Raw genomic sequence first — 25,353 nt, forward strand, 5'->3', positions numbered from 1 at the left:
CATTAAGCTTCTGAATGTCTTGACTCAGGTTCTGAAAAGATTTGTTGCTAATGTTCAGCATGGTCTTGAAAGCTGGCATATCCAAAGGTTCCTCCAATACACAAAATTCTTTTGATTTCTCAGAAATATGGTAACATAGGATCTTTCCATATATGGTAAATTTTAACACCACACAGTGATGCTAGAATGCAGACTTTATTTTCTGAATATACAGTCAAGTACAAAAAATATTGTCAGGAAAGACCACATTTTAGGGATTTGTTTTAAACAAAGAATGCAGCAGTGTTTTCAGCAAGATAAAATCTGAAAGACTTGGTAATGTGCAGAATGATAGCTGTGAAATAGAACTGCACATCATTGTCTTTAGAAGAAAAATACTAAAAAATTAAGTAGCTGCGTTGTGCTACTTATCTGACACTCTAACCCAACAGACCACAAGTATATGTAATAAGAGTATAAAAATAAGTGCAAGTACCCTGATAGCTGTTCATACATCAAGCAGCATATGAATCTAGTCATGATCGAAGACTTTCTCTACTAAAAACTGAATATTAATGTCAAGTGTTCCTTGTAATAATTCCTTGATTATCACAGATGTTACCTCATGAAATTGCTCTTATCTGGAATGTCTAAATTCATGCTTAGATAGGCATATAACCAAACTTACAATAAAATAAACTTTCCAAAATAATTTTATCATTGCAAAACATGAAAACATTCCACAAGGCCCTCTGCAGCTGCAGTACATCACATGATGGAGTCCAAAAAAAAAAAAAAAATACAGAATGCCATGTTTTGTTCAGACAAAAAGCCCACATGCAAACTAGAATTTAATAAAAGTCTTGGCCACGAATTTTGTGCACTGGTCTGTTAAAGAGTTGGTTCTTATTTGATAATCTCTGTAAATGAACTAAATTGTGTTTCACTTAATACACATCACTGCTATTCTTTTATGTACATGACTGCTGGATGGTATGAGAAGAGAAAATTGTGAAATCTTGGTCTGGTGAGAATTTAAAAAACTGCAGCATAAAGGTAAGACCTTTTCAAGTTTTCAAAACTGTAGAAAAATAAATTTTCCCAATGATCCTGTATGTCCATTATTTGTCAAATGTTCGTTGAGAAATAGGGGAAAAGTTTACAAAAAGCAAAGGGCAGTTATTAAAGTTTTCCAGAAGATTGCAATAGATGTTTTACTGAGATGACCATTTTTTCCCAATATTTGTGTCAACTGGTTACAGCTGAGCATTGAAGCAGGTGTCCGTTATATTGCATGGTGTCCACTACTCCATGCAATATCTATTTGGACTCTTCTAGAGAGTCCATTTTGAGGATCTCCTTGAAGCCAAAAGGTTGGAATATGTACCCTTCACCTTTGTAAAACTTGCTCTGGAATTCCACCCTGAAACAATCCAGACAAACACATCTGAAGTCACTCATTATATATACAATATCAATTTATAATTCCAACAAACCTGAAAATATACGGGTCAATGTCGGACCTAGACTTTGCACTGCAGCCCAATATCTGCATGCTCTAATCCACAGGTGGGCAGAGTTTCACCATAGCATCAGTCCTATCATTTTTGTACCATTTGTAATTCATAAGTCAGAATTTGTGGACGAGCAGACAAAAAATTTCTCTTTAAATAAAGATGAACTAGAGTATTAAAAGAAAAAAAAAACCGCCATGCGATTACCTCCCCTGCAGGCCACAACTTGCCATATTTCTTCCATTAAAGAAATATACAGAAAAATAACTATGCCACAAAATATAATTTAAAGTGCAATTTTATCATCCAATTATGTAGAAAATTAGCTGTTTGTACCATTACCTGTTTCATTTTTCAAAATACAAAAATCTATACTTACCTGAAATAGCTTTTCAAAAATATTTCTTTAGTAGGGTGTCAGCGAAGCTTTAGTACAAAATTCAGCTTCTAAGTCATTTTAGGGAACTTAAATCATTAAAAAATAATCAGGGAAATCATAAGATTTATGGCAACTTACATTTATGATATCCATGTTGGAAATGTAAGTAGAGGGAAGTAACTTACAGAAAAACACTATAAGCTTTTACTCATAAAAGTTATTTCCATTGTAGTTCACATATATATATATCTGGGGAAGGGTAGGAACAAATTTAAGAAACTACAGATTTGTCCAGTGTGTCAGCTGCAGTACAATGCATCACTGACTGCTACAAGCCAGCACTCTTCTGTTATTTTCAAGGATCACATTTTCACACCATGTGGTAGATAAAATCTGTTCGATGTTTTATTTGTAACTGTGCTGAAGATGCACGAACTCAAAAAACAATTTTATCATAAAATGGAAAGTTATGTGCAGTCATATATCTCATCAAGCTGAGCACAAGCACAGGGTAAATAATAGTTACCAGTGAAGACGAAGTGTATGCAGGAAGGCTGACAGCCCCTCCATGAGTAGCAAAACAGCTACTGTCAGGTTTGCCCAGAAGAACCATAGGATGAAGACTGGGATGCAGCCAGCATATTTCATGTCCATTTTTAGACCCAGGCTGAAGACCATTTGCCAGAGAACTTCTGACAGCTCTGCCACAAAGTAATCCATGGTATGTATACATACTGCTTCCAAAGATGCACTTAACATAAGTTTCTCTGGACTAAAACTGGTACAGTAAAACCATTTCATTAAGACCTTCCCTATTACGACCCCCTCTTAGTTATGACCTAAAAATTTTTTCATGGATGTATTTGGCTGTATAAGGATTATCTTAATTACAACTACCTCCTCAACCTGATGACTGACAGTTTGTGTTTTAACTTAATTTTTTTGCAGAACTGTTAAAAATAATAAAATTTTTTAAAAATAGATTGCTTCTGGCTGACCTTATAAAACCGTATGTTATGATTTTCTGCAGAAATCATGTAAAACAAGTAAATTTTGAAAATCACATTGGGTCACTGTTCATTGCAACCCATGCCATATCACTTCAGACATTTTTACCAACATGCTGAGAAGAACTGATCACCGATAACCGAGTAGCTATTATCGTCAATTATCATTAGAAGAGCCATGCATTGTTCAAATTCAGCCACTGTCTTACTACACTAAAATGGCCACTTGGCAATAAATGGTGCATAACATGATTTTATCTTAATTCATTGTTTTTCTGTTCCTATACTTCACTGCAGCAGTGACACATTACATTTTTCAAAAGACATTTGTTGTTGCAATTAACAGTTCCAGACATTAATTAGTGCCATAGAATGGAGTCCTTCAGAGCACAACATGCTTTTGCATTTGACCTGGTCTTTAAAGTGCATGTTTATACTTTAAAAAAAAGAATGAAGTTCTCCAGAACACAGCTGAGCAGATTAAATCATTCTGTCAAAATAAAAACTTGCTTTTTGGTTTGAAACACGATCTCCTGGAAAGAGTGACAAGGTTTACAATGTAATTATCTAATCACATTCCACATGAATAGAAACTCACAGACAAAAGATCAAAGGCAGGATGACATGGCTCACATTCAATACAAAGACTGAAACTTACGAGCATGAGCCAAGGAGAGAGCCCACAATCGAAGATAAGAGGCTGTGTGGGAGATGCACCCAAGACAGAATTCAATAGTGTGGATGGCCTGATGGATGAATACTTCTCCAAAGTCAAACTGAAACCACAAAAATATTAGTTAAAAAATCTACAATCCAAACTCTGATAGAATAGCAAATGAGAATGACAGCAAGAGATGTGCTAATGAAAATACTTCATTCAATGACAATAAGGAACATGCACACAAAAATAGCACTTCTATATTCTCTGCAGCTACGCTCACCTCTTCTTCCTCATCATCCTCCATGACAATGTGTGTTCTGTTCGCAGCTTCAACATCACCAGAAGGTGAGGATCGGTTAATGGACACATTATCAGTCTGCACAAAAAAATTTAAATACTCTAGAGTACATGCACCTTCTGGTAACTCTCTCTCACCTGTTCGTAAGATTATTCAGAATGTTAACAGTTGGCGTTACACAATCATTTCACAAAACTGTAAAAGACACATCAGAATCCATATAAAACAATGTTGAATAGAATCTGAAATAATCCAAAGAAAACAGAAAAGCTGGCAGCATCAACAACTATCAAGCGCAGGAATCCCAGGAATGATGCAGCTGTGTAACTCCCACTTAAATCATTATATAGTCACTAATGATAACATAGCAAACCATACTGGAACCATAGCATTTCTTTTAAATTAAACTCAAATTTTTGCAGCAATATGTAAATATTTGGTAGACAATATTAAAAATAAACATTTAAAGATTCTTGTTTGACCCAGCCTACCTATCCTTGACTAGTTAAACATGTGAACAGTACCACTTTGGAGTGACCATTTAATATCTTCATATCAGACCCATAAGATATTTGACTGACCTGATGATATAAACACTTATTCCTAAAGGAAGATTACAATAATTTGAAAGGTCATTTGTTGTATCTACATACAAAATAATGTTCTCTATAGCAAACCAACTCTCATGATCACAGCATTTTTTTAATGCTGAACTGGTTTCTTCCAGACTTAAAAAAAATGTATAGGTGAGGAAATAATAAGATAGAAATAGAAGCAAGCAATCTGTCAAAGCAATAACAATTCAAGCATCTGTCACGTCTCCAGAACAAGTTCTAATGTGAACTTTATAGATCATGCCATGCAGCTGCCATGCCAAAACAGACACCAGTGATACCACATCCCACAGCCTCTTAGCACATGCAAGAAATAACCATAACCATATTTCACTAGCTTAAATTAAATTAGCTTCGTTATTAAGGCTTAATACACACTTTCTGCTTTGGACTATGACTTGCTTACCTGAAGAAAGCAGAGTGCAGCTACATGGGGGGAAAAAACCCCATCAAGCGGCATTTGTAAAGTTATGCATCATCTTTTTATGTTTAAGTGTGTGCCATCAAGACTATTTTATTTGGAAGTATACTTAACAATGTTTAGGTTCAACCAGACCTGATGCTTGTCCATAAGAAAGAAAAGAAAAAGTGCATAACGTTGCAGCTTCCAGATGTAACTAACAGGGTAGGAAGATGATATGCTTAAATGAGTTCACCTAAAAAAAAAAACCCTACTAATTATCTTTCGAAATGTTAGCAGGCACTGTGCAATTACTTATCCCTTCAAGTATCTAGGATTTCCCAATTGCCTTTGTTTAGTCTCATCATGCATGATACTATTTGATCCATCCAATATATATCCCACTAAACAACAACACAAAAACTGTCTCAATTTCTTAACATTTTCCTAAGTTTTCCATTCCATAGTTAAAAATCCAGTGTGAAATGCTGCTGTTTTAAGAATGATACATTACAATGCAGGTTACACACTACCTCCGACATCCAAATATCTATCAATACAGATAATCAAGAAACTGTGTAGTATGTGTTTTTGGTCCTTTATAAAATCCATGTGAAGGCACAAACAGTGAGCTCATAAAGGTAAGACCATGCACATGCAAGCATGCATGAACCAGTATGCACACTTTTGTTATCACCTTGTTTTCACCACTAACCTACCTTATCTCTCTCAAAGCCAGGATTCACAGCCTATATAAGAAAAATAATAACACCACAATAGAGTATCAATGATGATCAACAATAATCAATGATGATTAATAGAAACTTTCTAATCCAGGAACAAGAGCCACAGCTTTTGACACGCAGTTACATTTTAACATCTAAACATGAGGAAAATGGAACATACTGTCTACTTTTTACATACATAAACAATCACACAATCAATAGCAAGATAAAAGGAACTGCTGAACGCTTGCAAACTGAGGAAGCAGAATTCCAAAAGCCTGGTCAAAATACTACTCCATGAGTGTAAAAAACTGTATTAACTTAAGAAAATTTATATTATCCCAATAAAATGAAATTCATGTGGAATTTAAAAAGAACACAAAGAATAAAAGTGGCAACACTAAAACACAAATCAAACCATGTAGATGTATCTTCACGTGAAAACATAGTGGTTTGAAACTACGAAAACTAGCATTAAAATGACAGACACAAACAAAATAAATTTAACTAGCACACTTCCAGAAATACAATCAAAAAGTCTGTAATGAAGATCAACTTAACATTTGTCCAATAAATAAATATTTGAATCAATTTATTCTCACGAGTGATGAATAGGTCAAGAAAATGTCAATAAAAGATAATGTCATGCTGGTAACTGCAAAAGTGACCCAAAGTGAACTGAGAGATGTGCATTTTAAAAGAGTTGTCAACACAGACTGGTAACATCTGCAATTTTAATAAGTGAACAAAAATTCATCAAGGTGTAGTATACTGGCATATGATAATGTTCTAAGTTTACAACATCCAGTATGGCATATTAAATCTTTTAACTGGACAGTACGTAACAGCAATAACAAACAAGTATTCTTGCCCCAAATTCCAAAGGTAAAGAAGAACAGACTTATTTTGAAAAAGCATTATGCCAACAGTCATCAGCTTTTGGATATCATGAATAAATGACCAACAACAAGAAAACGTGTACAGGAGTAGATGGCAGGCTGAGTATGAGAATATAGCAATACTCTGCAGTCTAGGACCAAATATCCCGGTACTTCCACAATTAATAGGTGTTCACACAAGCTTGGACCAAATATTCTGCTACTTCCACAACAGGTGTCCACACAAGCCTGGACAAAACTTCTGCAGTTCTGGCAACGTACATTCTATTCAACAGGAGAATATGAAGGAACACTACTAAGCAGCAACACTTTTTTGTACCATTTATCAAAAAATATTCATAGATTAAATCCTTTCTCTCTTTACAGCTGAATAATTGTAACACAACAGGACAAAATAAAAGATGAACTCTTATTCTAAGTTTATGGATTATAAACCTGTCTAATTTACAGGTTTCTTAGAATCTAGCTTAAAAGTCAACACCTTTATCAGCCTCATATAGTACACAGTCTACTTGCATAGGCATGACTTTTTCTTGATACAAAGGTTCAGCAAAGTAATAAAGTTGAGAGGTTTTAACGCACAATGAAATCCATTACTGACAATACACACCACCACCAGAAGCCAACTGGATGTAGTACAGCAAGATCTATGACCTAACCCAGGTAGCCATAAGGCATAACTAGGCTGAAATCGGTTTTTAAAAATTAGGCATTAACATTTAAGTCTCTATTAAACAGAAAATAATTTAAAGTTGACTCAAATTTTACTAAAATCAGGTTGTTGAGGTGTAGCGATGTTAGTAAAAATGTAAGAAAAAAAAAAGAGAGAGAAACCTGTGCATTGTGTGAGTGTTATGTGTCTAGGTCTGTGCATGTATAGGTGTATTTCTGAGTGCATGCATGCAGATTAGGGGCATTTTGCATGCATAAATGTGAATGATTTTGGAGTAACTGCATATTCATACCAATGTCTGTGTATTGTTTACGAAAGAATTGGTTTCATGAAGTGCACTTGTACAACTGAATCTAAATGCATTTCTTAAAACATGAATTCACTAATAAATCCTAATATTAGCAGGTGGTAACATGAAATACCTGGAGGTGCCGAGGCAAATATGCTGTAAAGAATTGCAGTAACTGGCAACGTAGAGCTACTGGATCAAAGCAGGTGCAAACCTAATCATGCACTTACCCCCAAATCAACAGCGGATGTGTTGAACACAGGCTTGAAAGATGAACTAGGTTTCTGAATATCATACAACTCAACCAACTCAACATTAGTTTGTAAGATATATGGGCCAGATTCCACAGAAAATACTAGCTGAATGGACAGAATACCAGTTCACAACACAACTTTTCCTTGACAATAATTTTGTTTTGGAAGGGTTTTGTGATCTAGAACTATTTTCTGCCTTTTGACTTCTTGTTGTTTCCAAGCTTACCACCTCCAACACCCTTCTCCAGCTATCTAAGATGATTACTGTTATGACAATATTCCTCCAGACTAAATGTTACGTGGTTTCTTAGCCATGCAAATGTGTCAAATTATATCAAATGACTAAATGCCATTTAGTAAGTCTTTAAAGGCACTCTACACAAGTGTTCAGATTACAAAATAAAAAAAAAAAGAATTATGCCTTTCATTACACAGAAACTATAGCTACAAATTGAGTTGTCACTGTCATATTAATTAGATAAAGAATTGTGTGTTTTACCAATATACTATTTATATATCACTACAATTGACCAGAGACAATCTGGTTCAAAACAATCTCAAAAATTTTTCTTGTGCATTTTGTGAAACTCCCCGGCTGCATGATTAGTTGCCAACATTTAGATGAAAACCTTAAGACCAAGCTGCCACATCTTTGCTATCTGTATTAAGTGGCAGTCCACACACAGATAGGTCTATGCCTATCTTTTAGCTTCCACTGGTGTTTGAAGCTTTGTAATGGTTTGGTATCTTTGTATTGTACTTAAAATCTTAAATCAAAAGATTGGGTCACGCTGATAAAGAATGCAGGCTTCATTATAAAAATGCTACAAAAAAAAAAAAACAACAAAAAAAAACAACCAAAGAAATTTATGGACAAATGCCTCAGCAAGTCTAACCACAAATCTACGATAACATGTTTTATTGCTTGTCAGTGTCATGATTATTTTTATATCAGTTCTGGTTTGAAAGAATGGAGTGTATCATTGTTGGTTCATAGTAGATCATTGTGTTTTCTTTGCCCTTTCATGGAATAGTAAGTAATTCATGAAAAAAAGTACAGGTAAAAAAGTGAACAGAAAAACTTCTAAATTACACAGAATTACCCAATGCAACTGCAAAATGTTGGATAATATGAATGATGCAGTATTTAATATTTTTTTTAAAATGTGTTGTTTTTTTTTGGTTTTTTTTGACTGAGTACGGTGATGATAAAAGAGATGAAGTACTTACATCAGGAGTAATTTCATTTTGCAGCAATGCATCTCTAGAAGTTGCTCCCAAGTGGGCAGCCATCTGCAGCACATTACACAGTAATCAGAATTAGCCTGCCTGTCACCCTGGCTTGAATTACTGCATGGCGAATTACTAGAGTTCTATTTCACTAGTACCACTATAAAATTGATTTATGATTTGAATTAAAGACATTGCCAAGACACACAGTACTTTCATTATCTCAATCTCTAAAATGTGAAGGCTACAGGTTTCAAACACAAATTATCAGCACAACTGCTCCAATCTCTTATAGGTTTGCTTCATCAAGAATGTGGCTGCACTTAAAAATGCTGATATCTACTTTGTGACCTAAAGTGCTACATGAAGAAAGGTCTGGGATTTTTCTTTCTATCAAAGACAGCAGTGAAAATATCACAGAAACACAAAAAATAAACAAAGAATGCATAGGTATAACATAGTTTACAAACAAAGTGCCTGTAACTAACCTGGTTAAAATAAAGAACCCATTAAAAAAAAAAGGGAATAAGACTGGAATTAGACTGCTCAAGCTCGATGAATACATCACACAGACACGTGGTTCACTAAATTAGTAAGGCAATCCAAGTAAGATAATCATTAAAGCTTTTCTGCACTTACCCTCATCTTTTTTTTATGCTGGGCTCGCTCAACAAAGGGTTTGACAAGGAGGAGAATAGGTATACAGAGAACAGCAGATATCACAAACGCTGTTTGCAGAGGTTGCTGCAATCATAAACAACAGTTCTATTTTATTTAATAGCTACAACTTTTTAAAGTATGCAACACAAAGAATGATACATGAAAACATTTCACATATCCTGATTCGCTTATCTTTACATCAGCTAGTTTACATCTTGTACGAGTTTTGAACATTTGGCTTCTTTTCCTCATTTCCCATTTGTCACCAGACACTAATTAATATACATACAGTGCATCTAAATAGGCATATAAATGTTTCTTGCAATGTTTTGTCTGTCAGATTTTCACAGAACTGTACCTGGCCGTCATAAATGATCCACTGTGAACACTTGACCTTTAATGCATAGTCAGTACTATTCCTTTCTGGTACTTGTACATAGGTCATCATGAACATGTTGATATAATCTATTTAACATGACAAAGAAGAACACAAAAGGAAATTAGCAACACAAATTTGTGATTTATTTTCATGGTTTTATAATCGTGTAACATATTCTAAGTCTGAAGATGGGTTTTTTTTGTTCACCTTATTCCCTTCTTGAAAAAAAAAGATGATAAAATTCTCACAATATCATTTACAAGGTTAAATCATGCTTGAATTTGATTTTTATGCTTGTTTGAAAGCACATTTTATAAGTCTAATTATATAATAGTTATCTTACGTTGATGCGGAACTCATCAAGAGTAAATTAGTTGAAAAATCAAGTCAGTTATTATTAAGGCAGGATCACTATAAGTCATCCCTGGGGTCCTCCGAGGGACCCCCTCTCCTTATTATGTCAAGGATTAAAACATCTTTTATGATAATGTATGAAATATTTTATACAGAAATGAGTAAAATATAAAAAAGAAATTAATTTTTAAAGAATAAATCCTTACGAATGAGCAAAGCTGGAGAACACTGGGAGTCCTCGGTCTGAATAGTTGCCCATTTCAGGAAGATTAAAGCAACCAAGTATCCAAAGAGACACAGGAGGAAGATGCACTCAGGAATGAACTCCACAAAAATGCTCAGATAATGTCGGAAGTGTCTGCAGTAAACATCAAACTCTTTATTAAGATGATGGATAATGAACAGGAAGAAGAAAGAAGGTAGAATATCTGTAACAAATCTTCATTTAAGGTAAATTTTCCACACAAAAAAAAAATGCACTGTGCTTTTTTGAAAAGGCTAACATACAAAGTTTGTAAAAATGTTTGTGTATAGGTGGCCCTTACAATATTATAAACTTACACTGCTATATTCATGACCAGCATAAAATTATTCCTTTGAGGAAAAAAAAATAATTTTTTTTATCTTGATTCATGATCTACATGTTCTTAACATTTCATTTGAACCTATTTCTAGTGCTGACTCAATGAAACTGTACCTGTAACCTTGTGTGAGCTCCTAGTCTACGAGGGACTTATAGAGGCGAAAGCTCAAAGTTTGTATATAAGAATGTTGAATTGCCTTCCATTCCTGATAGACAATGTCTACACAAAATTGGTCTTACAAGCTTACAAGTGTAGAATTGCAAAAGATGGGAGGTATACAGATTTGACAGACTTGAATTGCAGTGAGGCCTGACTAAATAATCAAAAACCATGAAGTTTGTGCCCAGATTTAGTATAAATATTTTGTGTGTATATATATATACTACCATTCACAATGAACTCTAGAATTTAAGGTTGTTACTTGTTTACTAATTTTGATTATTTGCATGTTGTGCTAGGCAGGAAGGGTGGGGGGTGGGGGGTGGGGGAGAGAATTGGTGTTCTACGCCGAGCCAGCAGCTGGCTATATCACGGTAAGGCAGCCAGCCCTGTAAACAGATGCCACATGCAGAGAAAGAACAGCATGCCCAAAACGAGAGCTGAACCCAGGGCAGCCCCTCACTGTATTGGTGACAGATGCTAACTGTTGCACCACCGGACCGCCCGTGCTAGGCGGGAAAGCCTCAGCAAAATCTGTTCTTTGTTTTATTTGTTTGAGTGAAAGAGCACACATCAGACTGTAGGTGATTGTAACACCTGTCAAATGATGCCAATGCCAGAGGCTCATAGGTCTTGGAGTTTAAGTATGTCTAGATAGGCCAAGTTGCAGGTCAGAAAGAGGGAACAAGAGGAAGGTCGCTCTCGAGAGGTTAGTCAGCAGATCCATAATGTCCTAGTAAGTACAACATCCCACACGGTAAATGGTAAAGGTAGATGACGGCATCACCCTGTAGCCTTTCATGATGATGAGAACAAGCCTCTCATGGAACAATCAGAGAAAGAAGTCTGTTAGACAAGGAGTAATCTCTTCAAGCACCAGGTGAAGTATGTTGCCATCTAGAAAAAAAACTTTTCACTTTCTATTGTATGTCTTTAGACTGGAGGGTCAACAAGTAGTCACAATTCTTTCTAACGCTCAGTATTAGAATCTCAGGCAAACAGCTGCTGAGAAAACACCCACATGCGAAGTTCAGCTTCTCTGAGGTAGAGAAGTGAAAACCTGGACAGTTTGAGAAAATGAGCTTGAGCCGAGAACTGGCAGGACCCATGGCACACTGAGGGGCATGTCTGCCAAATCAGTCATCCATGCTTTCTCCCATCTCAAGAGGGCAACAAGAAGTATCTTGGCAGTCATCTTCCAGAGTCTTATGTGGCAGAATAATCAGTGGAAATGCATATGCCATTATTCTATTCCATGGAATGGAGAGGGTGTGACTGTCCAAGCCTGAGGACCTTGTACCAGAGACACAAAAGTTGACAATGTTGCATCCCAGCATGTGGCAAAGATGTCAACCTGCACCTGGTAAAAAGTCTGACATATCTGCTGAAAGACTGAGGAAGCAGGGACCCCTCCATAGGAGATCCTTGCACTTTCCTGTTGAGGGCAGGGTGAGAACATTCTGCTCAAGCATTTGTGTCATGTGAGCCAAATCCCATGATCTACACTGCACCACAACTAAATCTTCCAGACTCAAAGAAAGACTTGGAAACTGAGAGCCACCCAACCTCTGCACATGACATGACCAGGAAGAAGTACAAAACATACACTGAAGGTACCAGTTGTGTGATGACTTAAACACCCTGCAGCTGGAACCTTCATTCTGGGTTCTTGTGGCAGACAAAATGACGCTGAGTACTACAAAGCACTACTAACAAGTCTCTGCTTCTTTTTTCCTTCAAATAATGTTGGTTAATTGAACAGGAAACTTGTTGACAGTATGTCACAAGCAGCACTAGAGGAAGGTAGCAGCAGGAAGCAGCCAGATGGTTCCATGAAAAAAAAATTGACAAAAAATATCCATAAATTACAATAAAGAAAAGCTGGCCACTTTCTCACACTTCAGACATAAGCAGCTGTCTGGTATTTTTCAACATTCTATGGTACAAAGCAAAGCACAGCAAGAGAAGGCTGGAGAGCTGAAACACAAAAACTGAACTTTACAGCTGTCTGAGGGCTGTTGTTTACCTGACCAGTGGCAGGCATGCACCAGCTCACTGTCAGGGAATCAATCTTCCATAATTAAAAAGTAAATTATTTATTATGGTCATGTCATCTGGTAAGGTAAAAAAGTTTTCTAAAATATAGAATTCAAGGATGGGGTATTGTTGTACCATCTTCCCCTGAGTTACGAGTACATACCTTATCTCCCTTACTTGATGTAACTTGAAATTTCAATGATGAAATTAGAATGCAATTTACAGTCAGATCTTTCTGGTTTAGTGACACATTGTTCACTATAACGAACTGTAATAAAATTGATAAAACTAAAAGAATGACAAATATGAACTCACAGGTGGTTGAAGAAACTCAGGCAAATACCAAAGAACATCTGAGTTATACCAATGATTACAGCCAGTTTCATCTTGAGGGAGTTGAGGAATGCAATCTTGTTCTTGGCAGGTTGCCAGACCTGTGAACAGAAAAATCCAAAGCATCAAAATATCATACAAGTTTTTCTTTCAACACTTACTATTGACTACCAAAATCCTCCTGGCAAAGATGAGATTTCAAAACTTTTTCAAATAGAAAGTTAACCACACAAAGACTTAATTTTTAGCTGTTTGGAGCCATATCAAAGGTCATGTCTTGGCTCAGCTCCCGTTTCAGTAGCCTTACATGCTAAAAAATCACAGGAATCATAATTTCTATGCAGAAAATATTACCTCTTCTGGCCCATGCCCTACCTAAAAAACACAAAAATCAGCCCCACACTGGATGTGATTTACCAGTCAAATGTGAGGAAATTATTTGTACTTGATGAAACTGTGAACAACACTCTAACATACAGGGTCAACTCCAATTGGATAAGGGTAGTGCTTCCTGAAGGATATGAGGGGATCCAGTGTCAGCATCTCGTTATTTTCCAGGGCATTTTCACTGTAACATGCAAGGAAAAAAGTAACTAACCGCTTAGAACATATGAACATTCATGGTAGTCAAATTAGACAATGACATCAAACAAATGCAAAAATGAAACAGACAACACACAGTGATAAAGTATAAATTGAGGCATCATAAGCAACCTCTACTGGGTCAGCATGGTGTGAACAAACCATGTTTAAAGATGAATGGTGAAATAAACGCAGGATTGATGAAAACACCTTCACCACCTTATGTACTACCTTCTTTGGACCCCCACCAACCCCCTTAGTACTTATGCAGTTATTGTTAACTTAGCATCAGTCCTCACAAAAGGCATATAAATTTAAAGCAGGTAATTAGTTTAGTCTTGCCTGATGTTTGCTGCAGACCAAGATGAGCCGAAGATGTTTGTGGATTTAGAGAAAACATCATTGTAGATCATCCCAGTATAAATTGAGAACAGACCCATAAACATGATGATGTAGCGACCACCAAAAAATGTATTCCATATCTGAAATTCCAATGAAATTGCATAGCAACTGGGCAATCAGGTAAGTTTTTATAGTTCTGAGCATAGCTCTTCTCAATTTCAGCATTTATATTCAAAATAAACAACAGATCAAGCAATGGATCAAAAATGGTTTGCCAAGAGGATGTATGTAGATTTATTATGCCTGCATACAAATCTGAATCTCATGAATCCATGAACTGTTAAAAAACATTTTCAAGTCAATAGTTATAGAGAATCCTGTGGGTCCATGTAGAAACATTATGAAAGATTCTGATAATGTCAGCTGTTGCTCTGAAAGGAGGATAGGACCTTTTCTGTTGACTAATGCTAGATTTTGAGTTCACAGTTTTATTACTGTGAAATGCCCTCCAAGTTATGGTAGACTGATCCAGTCCTAGACCATCAATGGCTTTCTATTTCCATAATTCACATAGTACCCACTGGTCAAGACTTTTTTGTTTAGTTTTTTTTTTTTTGTCCTCATCACATGCTAGTAAAATGCTGTCCCCTCACCTTGTTCAGTTGTTGGTGAGATGTTGGAGATCACAAGTTTGTTCGAGCCTGATTTTTATGAGCTGTGTTCTTCTCATCTCCCTTACCTCATCCAACCCTCTACAGAGTCAACTACCTATTCCTAGCAGCTGGATTGACTGAGGGAAATTTTGCTGTGCCATACAGGTATTGAACCAGTGTGCCTTCGTGTTCAGACACTAATTCTCTAACCCCTAAGCAATATTCTTCTATATGCTAGTAACTCTGTTAAATCAGCACCACAAACACACCACACCACAATTACTTTTCTCTACAAGACAAAAATGACATACCTCATTGGTTGAGCGCTTTGCCATGTGCTGTCTTTCAGTGACAACCATCCACAGGCCAAACAAAAACATGATGAAACCATGGCCAGCATCGCCAAACATGATGGCAAAGAGGAAAGGAAAGGTGATGATGGTGTACAAAGCTGCAGACATGTTAAACCAACAGCTGTTTACCAATAAAGCCAACATCTGAGCAAGAAGCATACTTTATTTGTTAATTTCCTCAAAAACTTCTCTAAAATTCTACATACAAGTTTTGTGAAAATATCAAATCCAAACAATCCAATCAGTATGAGTTTGCTTACAAGGATTAACCTCCAGGTAAGTGGCTACACCATATGCGCTGACAATATTTTGAAAGCCATTGGTGAACTTGTTGGTTTTGAAGTAAGTGGGTGGTGCCTTTTTGGTGCGCATAGTCTGAATGATGCTGGGCACATTGCTGCCACTTATTTTCTGAAATACAGCACATAACAGGCAATAGTCAATGGATCTTGTAGTTGGCAGATTTTTTTCTTTCACAGAAACAAACACGTAAAACTGTGTTTCTGAAAGTTTTTTTTTTCTCTTTCCATAATACCTAACAAGAGTGTTATATCACATAACAAAACCAAGGATCTTTGTGGCTTCATGTCATACTAACCTCCCCAGTTTTCAGGGCTGCACGAATATCATCCAGAGCATTGACTGGGCACCAGCATTCTGCAATGAGGGAATTCTGAGAGACATCAAAGTTGAACATATTGAGAGTGTGGTATATGGCCTTGATTTTCTCCACCTTGATCATCCATGATCTGATCTCCTTTTGTGCTGCAACCAGCACACGGCTGCGATGTTCTTCAGTTTGACTCAAGACCTTTCATTAAAACAGAAATAATTCTTACCTCAAATAATTCTTTTGGCAAGCTTAGAAATGTCAACATGTTTACCCTTAGGATGACCACCTGTAACAAGGAGCACATCATTTCAAGGAAAAACCTGCTATTTTGATTTAGTCTGTTTAATCAGTTCCAGGTTAAACAAATATAATGCTGTGACCTTCACAGCAATTCTTGTAATTTTAAGGATTTTCCCCTAATAATAATGGGAAACCTATTAAGGTAAACAGGCCTGGAAATGTTTATCATACTATTTCAAAAGTTATTTCCTGGTGTTGGGCTTTAATGTTAAATAGGGACATTGTACTGTGAACATGACAGACACTAATTCTCATACCATATAGAGAGGTATATTGGCATGTGTCTGTGGGAGGCAAGTGCATGGAGGTCATTTATACCCTCTTAGATCAAATGGTATTTTTCTGGGTCAAAATAATTCATACATGTCCTAGATTTTTTTTTAAAGTTTGACAAATGGCTGATATATTAAAGAAAAAGCAACTGAAATCCGATGCTGGCTAAGAGCTGTAGGCTCAACATTTAACATGGAATTCATTGATGACTAAATTTTTGAGTACAAAGATAAAAAAATCAATTAAAGCTGTCTTCAGCAGGCAAAACTAGGCTCACAGTTTTAAGATCATACAGTCGTGTATTGACTCCCTTTAACATTTCCTCTCTCTCCTGTGGTGCCTCAGGACATGGATATAGGGTTGCTTTGAATCTGTGAACAGAATTTTTCAAAAACAATATATCCAATACAAATCCCATAAGACCAGTGCCTAGTGCTTAGAGGGCAAGATCATTAACACTTTTTATAAAAATATTTTTAATAACAGTGAGGTTCTTTAGATGTGACAGTAATATGGTAATTTTCAAAGCTAAAGGTTTTTAAACAAGAGATGCAAGTACTATATTTATAAGCCCTTCATATTTTCTATGAGTTCACGATCTACTTTTATTTCACCATCAATTTTTAGATCTGCATTTACTGTATGCATTCTGATGCATGCTGGATTCGTGATTCTTGACTTCTTTTGGATAAAAAAAGGTTGAGACTGACTTCTCATCAATTAATGGTTTACCACAACCTATCACTTCATGTGATTCAAATTCACATTTATTCACTTTTAGCAATTGATATGCATCAAAGTAGTGATTTATAAAACACTTGTTCCAAGAATGTACTGTACTGTACTCTTGTCTGTTTTCTTTTACCAAGCATTGCATCTTTCCTCTTCGAATTCAACTCGTGCAGATAATGCTATTTTCAGAAATACTTTTATTTTCTCCACAAATCCAGGTGTGATTAAGAGAAAAACATTATTTCTTATGACTCTTCATTATAAAATACCACCTGAATATGTTTTTGTAATACTTTTATGTGATTTTTCCTGAGCGCTTGTGTTGCTTTTTAAATTTGTTTCTATTTGTGACTCAGTCTTTCTGCAAAACTGTGGAGCTTGACCTCATGATCAGCAAGTTTGCAAAAGAAGCGTATTTTTAAAAAATTAATATTTCTGCAAAGCAAAGAAATTCTCAAGATGTCATACCCTTCACAAATTTTCTTCACTTTTGATTTCAGCTGTTCTCCTTGAAAGAATATGATGAAAACACTCTTGTGAATAGGATCCCCCTGCAAATACCAGCATAGGGATTTGCATGTAAACATCTTGAAATAGAAAATTCTGAAACACATTTAAATTATCAGGCAACAATACCTTTCTCTGAATGGAGAAGGCAATGTGGAAAATGACAACTCTGTAAAGAGACAATGAGTACTTACAGTGACAGGGTCTTCCAAGGGTTGCATAATTTCCTCATGGCGCAAAAACACATTGCCACGGCATGCAAACCACAGGAGACGCTCAAAACCTGGCATCTTTTCTCTTGGAATCACCCCAGCAACAAACCTGTTGATGTTAGTAACAAAGGGTGGGATTAGAAAGGTTAATGAAAATAGAAGAAAAAAAGGACTGACTAAGAGCAAGAGAACAGCAGATGGAGGGGATTAAAGAAACGAAGAAAACAAGATCTAGTGTTGGGCTTGGTTACTTGAAAGAAAATATGTCTAGGCTTATCTTGGGGAACAACAAGCAAAAGTAATCCTGAAAAAAGCTGCCCAATCCCTTTGAAGGCTGCTAGAGGACAATGCCAATCTTGGCATTAATGATCAAGCAACCGATTACACTTCAATTGTTTTGTAACAAACCTACAGTTTCCTGTTACCTTGTTAGTTTATTCCTTGTTACTCCTCGAGGAGCATAGGGACGAGATACCTTACATCATTTTTTCCCTTTAACTTCTACGCAGCCATTTTCTTATGGCTTATAAATGGCTTTATATGGTTGGAAATGAAATCAGAACAGTTCATGCAAATTAGTTTCACTCTTTAAGCATAACGCTCCTCTACCACTAGGCCAGCTACATTCAGAGATGCACACTTTGACTTATTCTCCTTGATTGGCTGCATGCCAAAGCTGTCAAAGCTACCAAGCTCACTTTGCTCAGATTCAAGATTATAGGTGTTCTTCACTTAAAATAATGTAAAGGACTAGGTACTTTCTTCTGTGTTTCAGGATGCAGCCATGGATGGTGAGTTTAATCAAATTGATATATCAGCCATTACAAACCAAGCCCAATTAATTACAAGACTGTACAAGAACTTCTGGTCTCATGAGCATTCCACAGTCAGGTTATATTACTTTCTGTAACACACTTACTGCACAAAACAATAACACTAACTTGAGTCTCATTTTAGTCATTTGCTTTTAGTGAGTAACCTACAGACCCTAGCTGTATTGAAGCAGCATGTCCTGTTGTAATAGCTGATTCCTCTGGAGCTGTTTCATGATGCATGTCATCAACCATGCTATGAAGATCCTCACCATGCTGTAAGAACAATCCACCATTGAATCTTTTAAAGTGCACTGAAAACACGCCTCTTCATTGAACAACAGTCCACATAATGCTATTTCTTTTCCCCACCCTCAACTGTACTGTTGTTCATCCTTCAATTCCTTCGTATGTTGTCCATGTCCATTGTTTCAAACACTAAGAACACTCTCCTAACAAGCGTGAGTATGCACTATACAAATTAGGCATTTGCTATTATTTAGTGCAAGATTGTAGATCTTTTTTTTTTTAGGATGAATATCTTAAGTATCAACACAATCAACTTGTATGATACTTCATGCACCTAACTTTACTGAAAGGCTTTTCCATTTGAAAACTAAGTTGAGATGGCTTAGCAAATGTTGCTGCTTTTATGTTTTAAACAGAATTTAAACATGCTTAAAAGAATACAGGTACAGAAGACACTTTACAAAGGAACATGAAAAAGGCATATGGGACTTTTACTCTGTGCACTATATATATCTAATGTAAAAAGACTCTTGATCTGCGAAGAAATACATGAAATGCAATACTTACAGTATGAAGAAATAACTGAGTCTTTGTCATGACTTCCTTAAGTTCTGACAGCTCTTGAGAATTGCGCTTGAGTGCTTCATTATTGGTGTTGACTTCCCGTAGTTCGCTTTCAATTTTTTCAAATGTTGCCTATAATTATGACCAGAAACTACTTTGTTCGTCTTTTACTATCACATCAGTTATTATTTATCATTTAAACAAAAATGAACTCATTTGTAAATTATCTTTCTTCAACAGTAATTAAATGACCTGACTATTAGGAGCTTAGAAGCTAAAACTGCTCTTTAATGAAATGAATTATTATCCCTGAACCCAAATGGTTCTGCCCTAGACCACTATAATAAGCTCCACAAAACAGCAGTCTTTTTTGTCAAACCACATGCAGATGCAAGGATGGCTGGGAGAGCATTTCTCATCAGCTCATCTGCAGCTCACAAGGAATTTTTTCTTTCTTCAATAACTTTATGAGACAACTCAATTGTTAGAAGGTGGGTTTGCCAAACCACACTCTTAGACCAAGCAATATACCTGTAGTAAAGTTAGGCTGTGGTGTTACGTGAAGCCAAGATGGGACAGTCAGAGCACCACCCAACAGAGGTCATGATATCAGCCCAACCAAAGCCACATTCCAATGGAAGGTTAGGCTAGTCACCACCATCAACACCTCATGTGCTCAGACTTTAAGCTGGCAAGACACTGAAGATGACAGATGTTCATAAACATCCTTAATGATAGTTTTGATCCATATGGACAAAGACTGTGCAAAAATGTGTCTAAGGTCAAGCAAATGAGGACCGAGGAATATCTAGGACTTTTCATCTTACAGATGATGGTACCTGTGAAGAGAAATCCTCAATGCCCAGACTGATTCTTCAAGACACACTGGGTTACTGCGCCCACAAGAAGGCAGCTGATTTTTTGCAAAAATGATGGGCCAGTGAGCAGGGGTACAGACCTATAGTCTCTAAATTGCAGGTAGAATCCTCCAAACAAGGCATTTAACTCCAACACCCTTGCTGACGAGGCTAAGGCCAGATGGAAGATCTCTCTGTCACCTGCTTTGGTACCTAATTTCACACTGGTAAGAACCCAGCCCAATGCCATGAGGGGAAAAGGGGGAGAAAACAAAGCTGAAGGTGTTTGACTTGGAAGACAAAGAGCAGATCCTCACTCTTGATGTCATCATACCTGGTGGGAGGGAGACTAAAAGAGGCATCTGCATATAAAGATGGCAAAGCAACAGACATGGACTGGAGCCAGGGTTTGCAATGGTTCTTCAGAACCAAGGCCACAGAAAGGTATGCATTGTGCTCAGAAGAAAGCCAGAGTCAATATAAGAGAATGCTTTTGCATGATTAAGAATGCCAGCAAAGTCTGCTCCCCCTCTAAGTGAGGAGGAATAGGAACTGGTAACTACACTGGAGGCTATGGAAAACAAGGCCTTGATGCCAAGGTCCAAAAAGGAGAGAACTGCCACAGCCCATCTCAATAACCTATCCGTCTGAGACATCCAACATAGAATGGACATATGGGTCCTGGGAAGACTGACCGACCATCTAGTACACCAAATTTAAATCAGGGTTGATGGAAGGGGTGGTAACAGAAAACTAGCTAAACCCATATGGTAAAAAGCTTACAAAAAGCCAAAGTGAGGCAAGGATCAGGGAGAGAAATACTCTGATGGTTTGAAGCAGACCTCTGATAAAAAAAGATTTCAATAGCCGTGTGAAGGGGAGATGAGTAAAGAGGAAGAAGGAGCTGAAACGCATTCTGAAATGCTGTCCTCAGCTGCTGCAAAAAATGTGAGTTATGTTATTCTAATATGACCAGACAATGGTCCAGAAGTAAAATATTGTACTAAACAGTCACAGCAACATAGTTCAATGAGAAGGACATTTTTTATGCTTATTAACTGATTTCAAAGTCTCAGCAAGCACTGTCCATGTGTGGTCATTAGTAGCAGGAAAAAGGCTGGCTACATAAGGAAAGAAGGCAAGATAGGAATAAGGAAAGCTCACAACAGTGGAAGCCAGTTACCTCAAGGACACCCGAGTAGTAAGACATGTTACACTCTCAAAGCTGCGTTAACCTGCCAGGCTGGTAAAAGTTGAGTCCTATCCCCTTAAACTGGGGGAAAATTAACTCTCCATCTCTTCTTCTAGTTAGATGTATTCTTTGTCTCAGTAAAAACAAACAGTTCAAGTAAACAGTTGACAAGTGCAAGCAGTCAAGCTGTAAGCATGTAGGCTGGAGAATGTGACGCCAGCAAAGTGTGCATGTAGTATAGCCATGAAGCTAATCAAAAGACTGGGGAACTCTCTTTTGCAGAGCTCATTAGGAAACCTGGGATGGAAACACATGAGTTCAGCTGGGCCTCTGGCACCCAGGGACACTAATCACACTGACCAGGGGCAATAATTCATTTGGTTAAAAAGTAGTTTTAACCCCTAAGCTACTCATTGTCAGGTCATCTGGTAAAGTTAATGAAGAAACAATAATTTGAAGAATCTTTCATTTATAAACATAAATACCATGGTATATTTAATTTTTATTGAAACTGGACATGAAAAGGAAATATGATTAAATAAAAATCATCAATTTATATTCCCCAAAAAGTGAAGACATTTCAGATCACCTCAAGATCCACCATCTCTTTTGGTGCTGGAGCCTTAGGATTTTCACCTCTGTCATAAATATTCAGCTTCTGTTTGCGAATTTCTTTCTCAACATATCCTAAAAAAAAATTGTATTTATATTATGCCAAAATTGCCTCATCATTTTTTTTTTACCGCATGTCAGAAATCACTATTACATTAGAGGGATCATATTAATATGTTTACCATTATGACAGGTCTAGTAGATTATAAATTAATTTTTTTAATGATTGAGTAAAGCTTATTTCCTGTATTCTTTCTCCAAGTCTGGGTGAATACCCCTATTCCATTCTCTAGATATATGCCTACAAACATCACAATGCACAAAACAAAGTCAAAATCATGTAATAATTTGCTTAATTAACATGTTTCCAGCTTTCCTAATGGCTGAGGCCATAACCACATAAACATATCAAGCAATCTCCTGATATCTGCATTATTTACCTCCTTATATATATATTATTTTATATAATTTACTTAAAATTAAATATTAAGAACATGATTTTATAACTATTAAACTATTTTGAGCATACTTTGTAGCAGATTTTAGAAAAGCAGTAGTTACTTACTGAGCTTGCGTTCCATCTCCTCACATCGCCTTATCTCATTCACAAACTTTCTCTGGAATGCATTCACATTTGGGTTTAGCTGCAACAAAATAGGACAATGAACAGCTGATTTATAATAAAATCATGGAAATCATTTAAAATGAAAGTAATGAATTTCTACATAAATTTCATCTCTTACAAGTGCAACTATTGTTATTGTTCCTTACCATCTTCTCTTAAAGCATAATTTATCATAGCAGACATGGCCCAATTCAGCTACCAATTCCCCATGTTATCTGATTATGTAACAGAATATCTTTAATTTATTGCATTCGCAGAATTTTTTTCAATTTTTACAGTTCAGGATTTTTTCCTTAGCCACCACTGATATTTGTTTTTAACAAAAATGAGTTTTTAAAACTTTTTTTAAGGAAAAATACACATGAACTGAACTAACTTAGAATTTGTGATGTCACTGAAGATCGCAGCTAATGCAGGAGTTTGAGCTTATACTAATAAAATGCAGCATAACTGTGTCTACTTTTGTAACACTGCGGGAAAAAAGGTCTTGATATCTTCTAAAATGCAGGTGAGAGCTGCAGTGTTTCATGGTTTATATATTGCAAACAGACTAGAACTATTCATTCACCTTTTGACTTATGCTGCAATGACCAAAATTAGTCATTCGAAGAGAAATTTTTGCACCCTGAATAGTCTTCATAATTGTAACAAAATATTTTTTTAACATTTCTCAAAAGAAAAAAGAATACTTACATCCTTGAACTGAACAATGCCAATCTCTCCAAGTTCAGAGACACATGCATAAGCAGCCTCTGACTGCAAGAACAGCTGGCACAAGGCCATCTCCTCACTCCGGAAGATGGACATCTTCGTCACTGGGGTTGTAATTAAGCACTTCAATACTTCCTTATAGTGAAAAGAAACACCTATTACTTGGAAGATACCTAAAACATTGCAAAATTGCTTAAAGATTATTAATAATTAAATTGAGAAATATGCAGAAAAAAAGGTTGACACTTTAAAAAATACTACTATAAATTGTAATTAAGACAGCCCTCAGTGAAAATGAAGGCCAAAGTGAACCCCAGATATGATGGTTTTTCTTACAGTAAAATTTTCATAAATGGTTTGGTTAAAGTATATATATATATACTTGCACACAATTTCCAATCACATTTACTTCAGATATAAAATAGTATTACCAATAGGCATGCATGCATGGACACTACATCTAAATATCAATTTTACAAGTAAAATATATGAAGTAAATTTATGCACATATGCATATATTCTCACCACACAAAGTTGGGTTGGGCCAAAGATTATATAAAGACTTTGGCTGAACTGTGATTTAAAGATCTTTTGAGAGTACAGCACTCAACAAATATTTATGTTAAACACTTCAGTCTGAAAATTCAAAGCTGTGCAGACTGACTTCTAAATTTTGACATTAAGAACTTTCTACCTTCTTATACTTTAGTCAACCAACAAAAAAATGTTAACATCTTTTTAAGCATCTACAGTTAGAATGATAAAAAAAATCACTATTAAGTATTAGAATTTAAGGCAGCTTTGTTTTACCTGTTCTGGTATTTTAACTGTGCTGGTCTGTGCAGCTTAGCGAAATGTTAATAAAGTAGTAGTGAGTTTAATTCTTCACTAAGAAAGACCATGCCTGAAGAAATGTCATATGACAAATTCATTGGGTAGCGCGAATTTCAGCACTGCCCACTTACCCCTATCTACACTCTTCGCTAAAAAAAAACTTCACACTCATATCACTGATAAGCTCACTCGCACGAGTGTAAAAATCGTGACATTGTTTGACAAACAACTTTATGTAAGACATCAGGTTGAATCTACATTGCGATCGTTGCTATAAACCCTGATACTCATGTGTATATAAATACTACAATTTGTAGTAATAAGTACAATAACACCACGAACTAAATATAACGTTCATGATAACACTTAACAATTTTGAGCATTTAGTAGTGCTTATCGATTGTAGACAATATTTTACCATTATTAAAGATTACTTCGAATATTGTAATCTAACTAAAAAAATGTTTCTGTTTATCTGTTACAACACGGCATTTATAACATAAGGAAGATCAGGGATCCGCATGCTTACTTTCCGAACAGGATACGCCCGCTTTTATTTCTGTTGACAAAAAAAGTAATTAGGAGAAATACATCATATTTAGTTCACGCTATAAATGACTTAACTGCCCCATCACAACCACAGTAAGCTATTGAATAATGATGCAGCTCACCCTTCTTGCTGCTCTCTGATTTATTCGCAATCTGACACGGGCTAGTCACTGTCCATCAACCTGTCACCTGTTGCTGTCCGCCTAGTGTCATGTGACTTGTCAAAAGTCTGAAAACATGAACAAAGTACGCCAAAGCCGTAACACATTTTCGGTGTTAATTATCAGCAGTACCAGAGTGTTTTTTTAAAAAAAAAATTTGATTATGATAATGATGTGATGATCATCCAGTGA

At 36.2% G+C, this 25,353-nt stretch overlaps 1 protein-coding gene across 6 annotated transcripts; it reads right to left on the reverse strand.

Annotated features, from left to right (window-relative positions):
* Positions 1-179: 179 nt before the first annotated feature.
* On the reverse strand, positions 180-25,259 carry LOC112558950 (V-type proton ATPase 116 kDa subunit a-like). Of its 6 annotated transcripts, XM_025229740.1 has the most exons (25): positions 25,123-25,227; positions 24,981-25,010; positions 23,600-23,752; positions 22,847-22,925; positions 22,259-22,356; positions 19,624-19,752; positions 18,983-19,083; positions 17,978-18,104; positions 17,745-17,827; positions 16,822-16,915; positions 15,957-16,169; positions 15,619-15,769; positions 15,317-15,456; positions 14,353-14,492; positions 13,906-13,996; positions 13,411-13,529; positions 10,522-10,673; positions 9,941-10,047; positions 9,562-9,666; positions 8,923-8,985; positions 5,572-5,601; positions 3,821-3,916; positions 3,538-3,655; positions 2,399-2,573; positions 180-1,402 (listed from the first exon to the last, which is right to left on the reverse strand). In XM_025229740.1, the coding sequence occupies exons 3-25, from the start codon at positions 23,711-23,713 to the stop codon at positions 1,300-1,302; spliced, it is 2,628 nt and encodes an 875-aa protein (XP_025085525.1). In that variant the 5' UTR covers positions 23,714-23,752; positions 24,981-25,010; positions 25,123-25,227; the 3' UTR covers positions 180-1,299. The 6 variants fall into 6 exon arrangements, with proteins under 6 accessions (XP_025085525.1, XP_025085509.1, XP_025085516.1 ...); XM_025229724.1 differs by lacking the exon at positions 24,981-25,010 and having other exon boundaries at positions 25,123-25,259; XM_025229731.1 differs by lacking the exon at positions 24,981-25,010 and having other exon boundaries at positions 23,600-23,790; positions 25,123-25,237.
* Between the last annotated feature and the right edge of the window lie 94 nt (positions 25,260-25,353).

Source organism: Pomacea canaliculata, linkage group LG1, assembly GCF_003073045.1.
Source record: "Pomacea canaliculata isolate SZHN2017 linkage group LG1, ASM307304v1, whole genome shotgun sequence".
Classification (NCBI taxonomy): Eukaryota; Metazoa; Mollusca; class Gastropoda; order Architaenioglossa; family Ampullariidae; genus Pomacea; species Pomacea canaliculata.